The sequence below is a fragment of the Mustela nivalis genome (assembly GCF_964662115.1).
Source record: "Mustela nivalis genome assembly, chromosome: 2".
Taxonomy (NCBI): domain Eukaryota; kingdom Metazoa; phylum Chordata; class Mammalia; order Carnivora; family Mustelidae; genus Mustela; species Mustela nivalis.
Genome location: NC_139021.1, coordinates 184,714,161 through 184,730,877, shown reverse-complemented (window position 1 = coordinate 184,730,877; position 16,717 = coordinate 184,714,161). Strand labels below are relative to the sequence as shown.

At 47.1% G+C, this 16,717-nt stretch overlaps 1 protein-coding gene across 1 annotated transcript in view; it reads right to left on the bottom strand.

Annotated features, from left to right (window-relative positions):
* The window catches only part of GLRX3 (glutaredoxin 3), a 32,303-nt gene extending 17,442 nt beyond the window's left edge, over positions 1 to 14,861 (bottom strand). Inside the window, exons 1-2 of the mRNA XM_082719699.1 lie at positions 14,699 to 14,861; positions 8,199 to 8,307 (exon numbers count right to left, since the gene is read on the bottom strand). Of these exons, the coding sequence (XP_082575825.1) occupies positions 8,199 to 8,307; positions 14,699 to 14,787 (198 nt within the window). The 5' untranslated portion in view covers positions 14,788 to 14,861. The remainder of the gene's footprint in view (positions 1 to 8,198; positions 8,308 to 14,698) is intronic.
* Between the last annotated feature and the right edge of the window lie 1,856 nt (positions 14,862 to 16,717).

Below are 16,717 nucleotides of genomic sequence, written 5' to 3'. Positions count from 1 at the left end.
TCACGACTGACAGCTGTAGCCTTCTGCAAATTATGGAGCAAAAAGGAGTATTTCTTCAATAAACTATTGATGTCTGATAAATTTTACCGTTAACTCCTGCAAGGCTGCCAGATGCTAAGCAGATACCTTGCTAGGCTATTTGCTTCTGGGTCTATTCACACATTTAAATGCATTTTAAATAAGATGACTGCATTCTGCTTGGTAATCTCCTTGAGGCCCCTCAACACGATATGATGTGCTATCTGACATATGAATTTTAAACATGTTTAGTAACTCAACTCTAAGTAATTAGAACACAATTCCTGTAAGCTATTTATGTAGGACTTTCTCAACCACACACTTTGAGAAAAACCAAGACATAATATTATATCCTTCCCTCATAGGACTGTCAATTTAATATAAACTCTTTAAAACCAATAAAAATCTGTATTCACATTATACCTGTAGGAAATAAAATTTATTGATAAATTATATTGTTAAAAGATTTAAAAATATATATCCTGTATTTTTCCAGGAATGAAAGATTTCCACTGGGCTTGAAACACTATTTTTACCTAGCACTCCCCCGATCCAGTATCTATCCATCCCAGTGAAGCCTGACGGTAAATGGGAGGCAGAGTCATTTGTCTCTGCTTCCTACCTTCCATTTCAAATATTTCTTGGGTGCTCTTTTCCTACTTTATTTTTTTTTCTTTAAAACACCTTTTTGAAACAATATTTTTAATTACTTTCATTTTTCAAAATGTACTAAGGTGAAAATTATATACATTTTAAATCAATATCCACTGTCCAATAAACCTGGAAAAATGAGCAAGGAGAAGACAAAGCATTTGAAGACAGCTATTTAGAACATACTTTCTCAAAGTTTTTAAAACTTCTGTGTTGTTTTTTTTCATACAATTGCACACTCAGACCAAAGACGAACAGAAAAGGCAATAATTAAGGTGGTTCATTATTTTCTTTCTTTCAAATAATCTCTCGAGGGCCCACCACACTTTGGCAGTGGGTTAGGCTCAGTTACTGTACCCACCTGTGGTACTACTGGACTCTAACCACAAAATAAGACAAATTTTAAAAAGGGGCAATACTAAGAAGAGAAGGAAAAAAAAAAAAAAGAAACCCACAACATAATAGTCTTAACCAAACCAGACAGGAAGCATCAGGACTCAAAAACACAAGCCTCTCTGTGGCTAAAAATTGGCCTGGTCTCATGTTCCTGCTGGTTTCCAACAGTCTTCCTTAATGACAATTTTCCAGAAAATTTCAAAAAATTTTGAAATTCCTAAAGCCAGGAAGATCACCACATGCACCTCTCGCAAAGCAGCTCCTAGGAAGATGTGATCTTAGTAAGACAGTGGTGACATCTTAGTAAGGCGGTGGTGACAGACAAGTTCCCCCGAGCACCGGCCAGCAGTGCCACTGAAGGCAAACCCATTCCCCAGAACATCAAGGGTACCTGAAGTTCTAAAACCTTTGCACACTGAAATTCGTTGGGAATATTTTTACAGGATGTAAAACAACATGACAGTTCTATCAATAAAAATAAAGAGTACTGAACACTGACCTGTATTCAGAAAAGACCAAAGGTCACGAGTTAACAGCAATCTTCCCTGGAAAGCCTGCCCAACACCACAAACCATGACAAGCCCTTTGCAGACAATGGCCTAAATTACTAAATTAAAACCTGGAAAGGTTTTAATTAATATGTAATGGTGGCTAGGTAAAGATGTAACTTGTCCACAGACACACGGTTAATGAGTAGTAGAGCTAAGAAACAAACACAAGTTTGCTTGACTATAAAACCTATGCTTTTTTCACTATATTGTGGTACACTTTTTCTACTGGATCAATCAAAAATAAAGATGAAATTTCAAAGACAGAATTTATACATGACTTGAGCATCCACCAAACATGAACATTTCCAGACAGCATGCTTTTGGTGGGAACCACCTGCTTGCCAACCATGACTCTCGAAGTCAAACACTTCCCCTGAAGTCTGCTTTATGTCTGTGGAGCGGGGTGAAGAGAGGCAGGGAGGTGTTACCACAGCAAGGGAAATCCAGAGGCAGGGAATTCACTGCCTCCAGGGTCACCGAAGACCACTAAGACAGTAACGGTTAGTATCTATGACTCATCTAGGCCAGACACTGTTCTAAGTGCATTCTGTGTACTCAAGGCACAATAACAGATGCTGTACTATTAGGAAGTTATCACACCTAACTTCCAGAAGAAACTGGCACTTAACAAGGTTAGGTAAGTCAGCCAAGATTCCAACACCCTTGAGTGGTGGAGCAGGGCAAGTATGCTCCAGAGCCAAGTTCTGCTCTCCACGGCCATGCTGCCATTTCAGCATCATCCATGTGACCACACCCACCTTCTCACCAAGCCTTCACTTGGCTTCCCATTGTTTCTTTTTCCCAAACTCTGAGACAGTCTCTCTGGCATCTTCCTTCACATCTGGCCAACCTCTACATGGCTGGCACATCCCAGGACGTGGTTCTGAGTGCACTTCTCCTAGTTATCCTCATTCTCCTTCAGTGGTCTCCTCCAACCCTGTGGCTCTAAGTACCGCCAATATGGCAACAACGCCCAAGCTGTATCCAGGCCAGACCTTGCCCATCACCTCCAAGCTAGACGCTCAACATGTGCACTCAGATCTCTACTAGGTGTCTCCCACTACACCTGTTCCTCCCCACGGCAACCTGATCTCTTTAATCCATCCAGATGACCAAATCAAAAAGGAGACAATTTTGATGAATCCATTTCCCTCACTGGACATCCACTCTATCAACAGGTCCTCCGGGTTTCCCCTCCAAAATATAAGCCAAATCAGACCATCACATCATTTCAATGCTCCCTCTCCACTAGAGTCACAGGGTCACTGGCCAGTGAAAACAGCTTCCTAATGAGTGTACTTCTAGTCTGCCTCCTTCCTTCCCCCACTTCAAACCACTCCCCACAGGACAGCTGGAGGAATCAACTTAACAGAAATCCAATTATGTGTCACTTCCACTGCACTCAGAATAATACCCAAACTGTTCCAGCACCCACAAGGTCATCTGGCTGTTCCCTACCTCTCCAACCTCTAGCCATAACCTCTCCTTCTTCATTATCTCCACCGGCCTCCTGTCGGCCCTCCGACAGTGTTCACGTGCTGATGTATGGTCGAAACGTTCATCCCCAGCTCCTCCAAGAACTCCTTTTCACGTTCCTGCTTTCCCTTACAAGATACACCTCTCTAGCCCAACCCAAATAAAGTGCCCACCCACCCCCAAGTCCTCCTCTTCAATGGCCTATTTCCTTCTTTTCGGAACTTACTACTATCTGAAATTACCTTGGTTATATGTGACTCCAATTCCCTACTGTTCTGTACCCCCAGTGACTAGCATATGGTGGTCTATGTAAGTATTAGATAAATAAATTCTAACACAATACTGAACAAATGTTGGTCACTACTGCTAAGCCTACAATGGCACTGCCCACTGGCCAGGGTGGTCCTGATCCCCAAGGCTGCGAACAATTAAACCTGACCTTCAGAGACATTTTGTTAAGTTTCTTAAAGAGGCTTCTTTCTAACTCTTGTGACATGTGATCTAAAAGGAAAATTTTTTTTAAATCAAATTTTTTGGTAGCTTTTAAAAGCCCTTTACCGAACTTAGCCCAGGAATAACTAATAAACTTTGTCAATTATTTGTATTTTTTTTTATTACCCAGATAGGGTAAATAAAAATTGGGGTATTTTTAAGATTTAGCAATTCTACTTGAATTATCTGAGAGGCATTTTTAAGAGTTCCCCCAAAATGGAATCCTACATATGTTCTCTAAAATGCCATCATCATCGTTATTATCAATATTACTATTATTATTATTATACCAGTATTCTCTGGTGCTGAGAAACAGGAATTCAGCTACCTGGTACCTAGCTAGACAGCTGGTTAGTACCCTTCTGGAGATTGCCCAACATTGTCTGTTTACACAAGCTAATTGTACAGACATTTAGAATAAAACATTTCTATAACCATATAGAATTTATCTACACTGATTATATAAACCCTTAGAAATTAAATACTATGAACTGTATTTTAAGATACTTGCACATTCAATGATAAATCAAACTAAAACACGTCTTAGTTTCTGAAAATAAAAAAATGCTAATTTAAGTATATAACCCCCTCTATACCTCCGCCATCATACCTAAAGTGACCACGGACATAATAAAATTCAAGTATGGCAGGTACCGTACAGTGTAACAAGACCATTACTAAATGAAACAGTAGTACAAACCTCACCAACCAGGCAGAAAATAAGCCTGACTTTGAGAACTGACGGACTAAAGTGCACTGTCAAGGAAATGAATACCACAGCCTAACTAGAGCAGAATACCAAGTTGGAAGAGGGGTGCGGGAGGGTGGCACAGAAGGTGGGGGCCACCTCACAGAGAAAGCAATGAAAACAAGGTAAGATAAAGGTCTCTGTTTCAAGTATCCCAGCATCTAGTCAAGAACAAACAAGGGACATCTGGGTAGGTCAGGCGGTTGGGTGTCCCACTTGATTTTCGCTCAGATCCTGATCTCGGGGTTGTGAGATTGAGCCCCACGTTGCGCTCTGGGCTGGGGATGAAGTCTGCTTGGGATTCTCTCTCTCCCTTCTTTCCCTCACCCCACCCCCACAAGTGCTCTCTCTTAAAAAAAAAAAAAAAAAGGCCAATTAAAACAAGAAATCAAATGACAGAACAGAAAAAACACAAGAGTCTCTAACTAATAGTGGAACCAATGGCACAGACTAAGTTCAGAGATGAAAGGAATAAAAGCCACAGGAGTACACAGGAGATTTCATAGAAAATGGATTTGAACTAAATCATCACGTTGAGTACTTTAACAACATACAACTTTAATATGGAGAAAAAGTAATGATAAATTTAATAATTAAAAAATTGAATAAAATTTCAATAACTAAATCATAATAAAATCAAATGTAAAGTTAAAAATGAATGGCCACGCCTATAAAAAGATGAACTTGATCTGGAGCTCAAACAGAGCAGGTGGCACCCAGCGTCCCCAGCACAAGGAGCCTTGAGCTGCTCTTCCTCCTTCCTCCCTCTCCACCAGACACGAGATCTTGAAAGATTCTATCTCCCAAACAAGCGATTAAATGATAAATGTGTTTTTCCATTTTAGTTAAAGATAAAATGCCAACAAGCTGACTTTACATAATTTGAAAAGCAAGGGCATGTAACATTTTAATTCGTCATTTAACTTTATTTTGAACAAATGTTAAGTTTTCAATAAGACTTTCAGCTGTACAAGTAACTCGTGTAACTCCTCTAAGCCCTTGGATGCGGGCAACCCTCCACCTGGGGCCCAGAGCCTCAGGGAGGTCTAGACAGGGTGGCCAGCGCGGGAGAGGACGCACCGCACAGTGCCGAGGAGCACGGGCGCCCTCCGTCACCGCACCCTCAGCACAAGCAAAAGCGAGCTCATTCAGCTCCAGTAAACCTACGGGTCCTGCCTTTCAGCAACCTGTTCCAGTGAGCAGGATACCCAGGCCAAAAGGCACGCTTGCTTTTCTCAGGTATTGCTTTTCCATCATCCACAAAGTAAGAAACTACTTATGGTCACAAAACTTTATGACCTTCAAAACTCTTCGAAACATCATGTTTAAGAACACCTCATACAATGATTTTGTAAATGTAAGTTAAGCAATCAACTGATCTCTATAATTCACAAGTCAAAAATGCCAGACTGGGGGAACCTGGGTGGCTCAGTCCGTTAGGCGCCTGCCTTTAGCTCAGATCATGATCTCAGGGTCCTGGGATCAAGTCCCACGTCAGGCTCTCTGCTCAGTGGGGAGTCTGCTTCTCCTTCTCCCTATGCCACGCCCCCCACCACAGAGCTCGTGCACTCTCTCTCACTCTCTAACAGTATCTTTAAAAAGAAAAAAACAAAAACAAAAAACTAAGAAATCAAATTAAAAGGGACAGAGGAGGCTGAACATGGGTTCTCTACCCGAGATGGCTCAAGAGCTCTCCCTGACAAAAGCGAGCTCTTTTTAAAGGAACTGCATCCTCTCTTACTGAGGCATACCAACAGATCGCTCAAATATTTCACTTATTTGCTCAACATTTAAATTACCTACCTTATAAACTCCATGAAAATTATTTTTACCACTTACAAGAAACACTACTGGGATGCCTGGTGACTCAGCTGCTTGAGCATCCAACTCTTGGTTTCAGTTCAGGTCACGATCTCAGGGTTGTGAGATGGAGCCCTATGTCAGGCTCCATGGTCAGTGCAACGTCTCTTGAGATTTTGAGATTCTTCCCGCACCCGTGCCCCCCCCCCATGCAGCTCCCCTCCACTCACGTGCTCTCTTTCTAAAATCAATAAAATCCTAAAAAATATATATATATAAAAAAAAAAAAAAGAAAGAAAGAGAAGCAAAACTACTCCACAGAGTGAATTTCCAGAAAGCAACGCCTCCTGGGAGGGCTACCCACCTCATGCGGTCAGCCTCTCCACGAAGAGCAGGTGCACTCAGGTTCCGGAGTCCCCGACAGATAAGGACGTCCCAACCCCTGGCATACTCAGACACTTAAGCACTTCAACAACTTACAATCTCACTGCCAAGGGTGGTACCAATGTGAGAAGTAATTCTATAGTCGCCTTAAATAAATCATTCAGATGGCAACTAAGAACAATGTGCTACCTAACCAGTAACATTATACACATAAAGCCAGACATGCAACAATTACCATCATCTTGATTAATCTTATGATTGAAATGTTTAATCATTCATTTCACTGGTAATCATTATCTTTTATCGCTGACCAAACATGCAGTTTTAATGTCTCCTTCTATTATTTATATTGGACATTTTAGGGTTACATTCTAAGGTTACATTATACATTTCATTGGAATTTTAAATAAGTCCTTAAATTTTAAAAAGCTAACTATTACATCTATATTTGCTCTACCTTCACAAAAAAACACTGAAAAGATTCATGCAAAATTAATATAAGCAGTCCCTTCTTTACAGGGTGGGATACCAGGGCTGACAGGGAAGGTACAGGGGAGCGTTCTCACTGTCTACCTTTTACGCTGTTCTGATTCTGAGACATCTAATGCAAAACCTATTCGAAGCACACTTACCTGTATAGAAATTGCCTGAAAATTACATCGCCTATTACACAGATGAATTAGTCTGTCAGAATTCTGTTTTCAGTTTATATAAAAAGCGGAAAATACAGAAGATAACACTTTTAGCCCCATCTATGGGTATATCTGTCAACATGTGCTCTCAACTCACTAATTCTGGTTTTAAAAAATAAGGATTTGGAACTTTTTGTTTCTTTAAATCCTAAGGATTCAAGCTCTTGAATACAGGGTGTGCCTGCCTTCTCAAAACTTCATTTCTAAGATTCCTGACTCCTATCTGGGCTTTGTTGCCTCAACCAGGACTAAGTCCTGAATGACGGCATTAAATGTGCTCAACCAGGTGAGCTGATCTACAGCCTCGACCATCACCTTCCCGGCACGTGCCCCCACAAGAGACAAACCAGGGACGCAGAGTGTGCGACGCTGGGCAAAACAAGGCAAGGCGGGGAGATGCGGGGCTCTCCTCCTCCGCTTCCTGAACAGATGAGAAAAGCTTTCCGTTTCTCCTGGGGGTCTGCATGGACCCGATCGCAGGCAGCTGCTTCCTGTTCCCCTGCTCCCTGGCGGCCTCCACACACCCTTCCTTCACTGGCTTTCCACATCACGCCCTGCGCTTCAAGGAAGCAAGCTTCGTTAATATTGTTACTATACTCCAACCACGACGGTCCGCAGTGAATGACCCGGCTGCTTCTGCCGGAAAACATCCCCGCTGCTCACGCTGCAATTTCCTGGTTGTGTCCTCCCGCCACACGTGTGTTAGGGAACGTGTGCTGATGATCACGGTACTTGGTACTTGAGAAATGCAAAACAATTTTAAGATTTTTAAGAATAATCTACTGCAGGCAACCCTGTCAAGATCCCCTTGCTTTTAAGAGCTTCTTCTAGATCTTCACTTAATAAACCTTCACAATAATAATAATAATAATAATCTACTGCAAAAAGAACACTAGCGGCAATTACAAACACAGGGAACTCCACATCCCTCCTCCCTGGTACTGATACAATGCAGTCGGCCTCCTAAAAAACGTGGTGCCACAAACATACCTTCACAAATGAAACGCGAGGCTGTTCTTTGGCCAATTCTGCCATCACGTCGTTCATCTGAGCACACTGTGGGGCCCATGGTGCCCAGAAATGGACCACAAGGAGGGACCTGGAAATCAACAAAATACAACGTTTTTAAGTTACAGTATCTTTAGAAATAAGGAAACACTGACAGAGGTTAAATTCTATTACCAAAACAACCTTCACAAGAAGTGCCTGAATTGTTTTTCTACTGCTAGAATTCTACTGTATTAAACACAGACTGGAATATAAGGCTTGCAACGTCTTAGCAATCTTTTGGATGAATTTTCAAGTTAATGATATTTCTTGAGTGAAGACTTAGCTCATATGAAGTGGTTCTAAATATTCATCCATCTCAACTAATAGTCAAATAAATCAATTGTGTTTTCAGACCCTTAGGATAGGTGGAAACTAGACTGTGGCGGCCAAGACGCCCGTCGGTGACAAATGACCACACATGCACAGTCACTCTGCAGCCTTCACCACTTACGCACAGCACTGTGATGCCAGTGTCTAACTGTGACCATAGGAACAGGAATAAAATGTTGAAAATGCAAGGCACACAGGCACAAAACAAGGGAAAAAATGGAACTCATTTTCACAAAGACGGGCTTTTTTTATATTCTACCACAAAAGATTTTCTAAAAATTGATGGTATGAACAGACAGAACAGTGGATTAATAAATTATTGACTAAGTTCTTGGGCATCTCAGAGTGTACTTATCAACTATTTTCATATAAAACAGTCTTGGCTAAGCTATCCTTCAAGTCTGTCTTCATATTGAACTGGAAACCCCTTCTATAGGATTCTAAGTACAAGTTATAACCATCCCCAACCAAAAGAATCTGAAAAATCAGCAAGAAAACACATTGAAAAATACGTTATCTAGAGAAAGGAACGAAGGACTACTAACCTGTGGGCAAGAAAAGGAGTGGCAAACCGTCAAACCAGGGGAACAATACAGCTGCGAGAAGCAGGAGCCTCCCACCCAGGGCCTGGGAGCAGAAGCCAAGGGAGGTCCTGGGGGAGAGGTAGGAGGGGCAGGATCTGGTGACCTTGGAAGCAGTGAGCTTCTGGCTCACTGACTGATGACGCCGGGTGGCAGAAGCCACTCATCACGTATAGAAGCTGCCGGCCTGAGAGGAAAGGACACCTGCACGGGGAGCTGTTAGCGATGGTCCAGAGCACAGAAAAGAACTTGATTTGGAAATCAAGAATAGAGCTGGCACCGAGCTCTCCTACACTAGAGGATAAAAGACAGAGGTCAGAGCCTCTGGACTTAATCGACAGTAAGTTAGGACAGATGGAGGAAAAGGAACCCAGGCAGTAGACCAGAGAATGAAGCCCAAAAAGCACAGCAAGGTTAAAAGGCCTCCCAAGGGGCGCCTGGGTGGCTCAGTGGGTTAAGCTGCTGCCTTCGGCTCAGGTCATGATCTCAGGGTCCTGGGATCGAGTCCCGCATCGGGCTCTCTGCTCAGCGGGGAGCCTGCTTCCCTCTCTTCTCTCTGCCTGCCTCTCTGCCTACTTGTGATCTCTCTCTGTCAAATAAATAAATAAATAAATAAATACCTCCCAAAAGTCAAGAAAAGGATGTCGAGAACCAAGGAGTGACAACCGTCCAATCCAGCCAGGCCAGACGGCAGCATGCAGGGACTGAACGAAGAAGAGGCTGTCGGGGGCTAGAAATCTGCACTCGAAGAGAGCTGCCTGTAAACAGAGAGAGTGCTAGGCAGAGGGGAAGAAAGGATCAAGGGATTTGCTTTTTTTCTTTAATGCAAGAAAATCTTCGTGTTGGTTTCATAGGGTGTAGTCCAGGGGGGAGGGAAGGATGAAGATGCAAGAGAGGCTGAGGATACCAGCTCTCGGGGGTGGCAGGAGAGGGGATACAAGAGCAGAGAATTCACCGAGAGGGAAGGGACAGCCTCCTCTGGGTCAGGAGTGAAGGAATCAAGAATGGGTGAAGCTACAAATAAATGTTAGATGTTGGGGTGGGGGGGTGGGGGAGGCTCCTGAAGTCCGATTTTCCCAGGCAAGGAAGCAGTCATTTGCTGAGGCCTGCAGTCATAGACAGCAGTGAGCAAGAAGGGAGAGCTGCCCAGGGGCACGCAAGAGGAAAGCGCGAAAGACCCAGCCAAGGCTGGAAAGGATGTATTGTGGGTCCCTGACCCGTGGGTGTCCAGCAGAACTCAGAAACTTCCATCTGTGGTTGGGCGGGCCTCGGGGTCTATGGCAGAGACTGTGCTGTGTCCCTTTCCTCCTGGCACTGAGCCTGACGACACTGCTCAGTCATCCCTGCCGCTGTCTGGGGCCCTGGGGCTGAGCTCTGGCCAGCGAGCCTCTGCAGAGGATGCTGGGGAGGCCCCAAGGCCCAGGGCTCCCACAAAAGGACAAGAACTGCACAAGAATGCTGAAAGCAGGGGCGCCTGGGTGGTTCAACTGGTTAAGTGATTGCCTCGGGCTCAGGTGGCTATCCTGGAGTGCCAGGACCCAGTTCCACATCAAGCTCCCGGCTCAGAGGGGGTCTGCTTCTCCCTAGGACCCTGCCTCCCCAACTCGCGCTCGCTCTCTCTCAAATACATTTTTTAAAAAATTAATACATAAGTCAATAAAAATGCTCACAGCGTCATCGGACACAACAGCCAAAAACTGGAAATAACCCCAAATGACCACAAGCTGGAGAAACCGTTTTATACGGTTTTATATGTTTTATACGTTTTAAACAACAGAATACTAGTCGGCAGTAAAAAGGAACCACCTACAGGGGCACACAACATGCACCTTAAAAACACGATGCAGAGAACATCCTAGAGGTACAAGACCATGAGCTGTGTAACTCCATTTACATCAAGTACCAAGAACCGGCAAAACTAACCTATAGTAACAAAGAGCAGGTCAGTGGCAGAAACTATGGGAAAGAACATTCTGGGACTCTATGTTGTTTGGAATGGTGGTTACTTTTGTATATATGACTGTCAAAATTCATCGCAGCTAGCTATTAAGATCTGTGCATTTCCTTATGGTATGTTAAGTAATGCCTCATCTTTTTAAAAAAGCCAGGATACCACTTCTAACTAAATTGAAAAAGGATTTTTTAAATAATAATATTCTATGATTAAAAAAAAAAAGATGGAAGAAACCAATCATTTCCATATCCTACTGGTAAAGATTAAATTGGAACCTTTCAGAAATTTCTTATACACTGTCAAGTATCCTAAGAAGTAATTAAAGACACAAAGATGTATATATATGAGTACTTTCCCATGATCTTACACAACATTTAACAGGAAGAACCAATTCTTAACAACACTATAGCTTTTTTAATGGTCCTATAACAAAATATTATCAAGCCATTAAAAATCATTTCAAAAAACTTTAATGACATGGAAAAATTTTCACAATGACTGTATTTTTTAAAATTTTAAGATATTACCATTTTTAATAATATGAACTAACATGCAAAAAAAGATACCCTTTAAACTAATATACTATTGCATATCAATTATACTATAATAGTTTAATAAAAAGGAAAAAATGGCATACCCACACAACTTAAATTTCATTACCACTGACATGGTTTTGAAGAGTAATTTAAATCTTAATTTAAATGTGCGATCTTAACTTCCATATTGTAAAACAGCAATAACTAGGGACCCCTGGGTGGCTCAGTCGCCTAAGTGTCTGCCTTTGGCTCAGGTCATGATCCTAGAGCCATGGGATGGAGCCCCACATTGGGCTCCCCGCCCAGCAGAAGCCTGCTTCTCCCTCTCACTCTGCCTGCTGCTCCCCCTGCTTGTGCTCTGTCAAATAAATAAATTAAATATTTTTAAAATAAGCGGGGGGTGCCTGGGTGGCTCAGTGGGTTAAGCGTCTGCCTTCGGCTCAGGTCATGATCTCAGGGTCCTGGGATGGAGCCCCGCATCGGGCTCTCTGCTCAGCAGGGAACCTGCTTCCCTTCCACTCTCTCTGTCTGCCTCTCTGCCTGCTTGTGATCTCTGTCTGTCAAATAAATAAATAAAATCTTCAAAAATAAATAAATGTGTGTGTGTGTGTGTGTGTGTGTATATGTATATATATATATATATATATATTTTTTTTTTTTTTTTAAATATAGAGCACCTAGGTGGCTCAGTCAGTTAAGCATCTCCCTTCCACTCAGGTCCTGATCCCGGGTCCTGGGATAGAGTCCCACACTGGGCTCCCCGCTCGTGGGGGACCCTGTTCCTCCCTCTCCCTCTGCTGTTCCCCCTGCTTGTACTCTGTCAAATAAATATTTTTTTAAAATATTTAAAAATTAAACAAAATACAATAGAAATACCTGATACCCTGGGATACTGGAAAGATCAAACAAAAATATAAAAACATTTGAAAGATAAAAGCATGGTATTAATATTAATAGTAACTTTACATTAGCCACAGTAACCTCCCACTGAGACGCTCAGCTTCCAAATGAAGCAGCACCTCAAGGAGCACAAGGTTATAAACCTGAAAGGAGCACAAACGCTGCCGCCCTCTCTCAGGTTCCAGGAAGAGTGCTCGCTGCCTGCATGAAATCACCCAACTGGCACAGTGCACTGTTTGAGGAAAAACTTTAAACATCAGGTTCAAATCCCAACTAATACAATTTAGGACAATGCACCAAACACCAGTTGTACATCAGCAGAACAATTAGTGCTCCGTGAGCAGCTGTTTCCCTGCTCCTACTAGGTGCTCTGCACCGCAGCGACTTATCCTGAGAACACCAGCGACCATCTACCAAACACCATCCTATACTAGACTCTTGAGTATTCTACAAATGGGTCAACCCTCTTCCAATTCTTCTGCAGGTGGGAGTCACAATCCTCACTGTACAGACGAGTGAGGTTTCAGTGATAACAAACAGCTGAGACGACTTTAGGAAAGCTAAAAATGCAGGGTTTTTTTAAGATTTTATCCATTTACTTGAGAGCGAGGAGAGCACCAGCACAAGTGGGGAGAGGCAGAGGGAGGGGCAGGCTCCCCCCTGAGCAGGGAGCCGACGCGGGGCTCGGTCCCTGCACCCCGGTCCCTGCACCCCGGGACCAGGACCTGAGCAGAATGCAGACATCTCACCCGCGGAGCCACCCAGATGCCCGGCCAAAATTTCAATTCACTCAACACTTGAAAACTGAGAAGCGGCACTCAGGAAGGATGATTTAATGCTCGGGGCGACAAGGCCGTTTACTACGTTTTCACCAGCACCGGCCGAGAGGTGCGCCCTGCGGTCGCTTCCAGGGCCTGCTGCGCCTGGTCCCCAAGGAGCAGGTGCGCGGTTCCTGCCTCACCTCGGTACACACCGCCGGGGAGCACAACCGAATCGTGCGCCTGTGCGATCGCACGGATCTTTGTGATAAAAAATGAAATATAAGAAAGAAAATGTGCAGCACGAGGCAAAACAGTCCTTCGGACGCTGAGGAGGGGCAGGCGCCCGAGCCCGCCACCGGCGCGGCCTGAGTCGCCCCCACCCTTCGTCAGCGAGGACGGTCACTTCCCTTTTCGTCCCTCACACTTTTCCAAGGAAACCCCGACCCCTCCAGGGCGCGCGGCCAACCAGGGCCGAGGCGGGACCTGCCGAGGCGGGACCTGCCGCCGCGCTCGGCTTCCCGCACCCGCGACCGACTCCCCATCCCACCCGCGCTCCGAGCACAGCGCTCCCGGCCTCCGCTTCGGGTCCGGCGGGCCGCACAGGGCTGGGGCGCACGGGCCTGCCCTGCCCGGAACCACGCAGCCCCTCGGCCCCGCACGCGAGGCCCGGTCGCACGGCCCGCATCCTCTCCTGCGCCGGCCGAGCCGCACGCCTGCAGGCCACGTCGCCTCCGGGGAAACGGAGGCCCAGTCTGCAACCTGCCCGGGGGCTCCAGGGCTAGCTGGAGGCGGGGCTGGGGCAGCCTCGCGGGCCGCGGGGCCGGGCTCCCACCCGGGCCCGCCGGCCTCCAGGTGCGGGGCCGCCCGGAACCCCGGCCTGCACGCGCTCCCCGCACCGTCTCCGCGCCGGGGCGGCCCGACGGCGGCAGGCACGCGCCCCAGACCCGAGCGGACCGCGGCCGCCGGCCCCGGAAAGCCTCGCGCGCCGGCCGGTGAGCTGCACGGCCCGAGCCCCGCCCGCTCCGCGGCGCCCCGAACGCTGCGCGCCCGCCGGGCACGGCCGCCCCCGCAGCCGGGCCTCCCGGAGCCGCCGCCCGCGGACAAAGCGAGCCGGGCCCGCGCCTCGGTCGCGCCGGCGGGGTCCGCGCACCCGCTCCCCCCGGCCCCGGGGCTGAGTCACCGCGTCCCCGAGGCCCCGGAGGCCGAGCTCGGCCCTGTCTCCCCGTTCCTCCTCCCGCGGGGGCCGGGCTCGGGGGCCGGGGGCGCCGCCGGTCCGCCGCCCCACCAGGCCCCAGGGCCGGGCGCGAAGGAGCCGGGCCGCCCGCGCCGCCCGAGAGGCCGCCCCCGCGCGCGTCCCCGCCGCCCGCCGCCCGCTCACTGGGCTCTGAGGCGCAGCAGCTCCTCAAAGTGCTGGGCTGAGCCGACCTCCACCACGGCCGCCGCCGCCTCGGCCGCCCCCGCCGCCATGCTGCAGCCGCCAGACACGAGCAATCGAGCGCGGCGGGCGGCGGGGGCGGGGCCTCGGGGCTGCGCGCGGAAGCCCCGCCCCTTGCCCCGCCCCCGGGCCGGGCCGGCGCCGGCAGCGAGCGCGGAGCAGGGGCGGGGCTTCCGGGGGAGCGTCCGCGTGCGGGACCCGCGCGCTGCCGGCCCCGCCCCCAGCCGGCTCCGCACGGCCCCCGGGCCCCGCGCGCTCGGCGCCGCTCCGACGGCCGCGGGGTAAGGGGTGCGCGCGGGTCACTGAGTGCAGGTGAAGTCACGAGGTCTGGGCATTCGACAGGATGACATTGTAACCTAACATGAAATTAAGCAGAAGACGGGGATATTACCGAAAGTGGGAAATCACGTTTAAGATACAGTAAGAGCCACGAGGAACTGGTTTTTGGTTTTTGTGGTTTTTTGGACACAGAGATGACAAGTAGGCAGAGAAACAGGCGGGGGCGGGGGGAAGCAGGCTCCCCGCTGAGCGCAGAGCCCGACACGGGGCTCGATCCCAGGGTCCGGGATCGTGACCTGAGCCGAAGGCAGAGGCCCCAACCCATTGAGCCACCCAGGCGCCCCCGAGGAACTGTTTTGTATCCCAACTGCGGTGGTGCATATGCAAACCTAAACATGGGATTGCATGGGACAAAACACACGCGCACACACACACACACGCTTTCCAGTAACACTGGGGAACCCGAAGAAGAGGGGCGGATGGCGGGAATGTGGACATCCCGGTTGTGATTTCGTGCTACAGCTTTGCGGGAGGTCATCTTTGGGGGAGAATATGCGCAGGATCTCTCTCTATTATTCCTAACAACTGCACGTGGCACGAAATTATTTTAAAATGTACCCAAAAAAAGGCTTTTTTAAAAAATAAATGAAACCTAGCAATTACTATGCAAAAATGCAATAGAAGGTGGGGGGAAATAGCCCGTTGCAAAATAGGATGTATGTACTCTGATGGCCGTTTTAAACAGAACTATAGGTAAGTAAAATAGCATGACTGTATATAAGCTGAACAGTACACAGAAAAAAGGTCTTCAGAAGGATATGTCCCAAAGTGTTAGCAGAGCTTGCCCCCAGAAAAGAGGGGAATCAAAGGGAGGACCTTCCCTTTTTACACCGGTACTTTTTAGTGTCATTTGCATTTTTTCAAAGGACATGAACTGACTTTGTCATTTAAAAAATAATGAAACTGTAATGCACTAGGGAAATGTGCTATAGTCATTCTTTTTCAAAAAGCAGCAGTAATCACTCCCTCTAATGGGGCTGTTTTAAAAAGCCTGATTTTCCCTTTAAATGGAATTTGCTAAGAGCAGCACACACCAGCTACAGAGCACCTCTCTGCTTTCAGGAAAGAACTTTAGGGAAACTCCCAGGTTACCTTTCCACTTCTGCCTCAGGCTCTCTCTGCAGCTCTCACTGTTGACATCAACAGGCCTCAGGGTTAGAAGCTGACCTCTGAGCTTTAAAACGCTCTAACTTGGGGCACCTGGGTGGCTCAGTGGGTTAAAGCCTCTGCCTTCGGCTCAGGTCATGATACCAGGGTCCTGGGATTGAGCCCCACATTGGGCTCTCTGCTCTGCAGGGAACCGGCTTCCCTTCCACTCTCTGTGCCTGCCTTTCTGCCTGCCTGTGATCTCTGTCTGTCAAATAAATAAATAAAATTTAAAAAAAAAAACGCTCTAACTTTGGCGAGAGAGACCAGACCGCTCTGCCAGGCCCTGAGCCCAACCAGTGTGCGGCTCTTGCTGGTGAGCGGCGGATCTGCAGGCAGATATACCTGCCCCTGCCAAAGTCTTCACCCTGCGTCTGCATTTATCACTCAGTGCTCTGTCCAGCTGCTGACGTAAAGACATCACCACCTACCTACACACCGTAGCTAAGGAAACGCCCAGATCCATAGCAGGGAAGG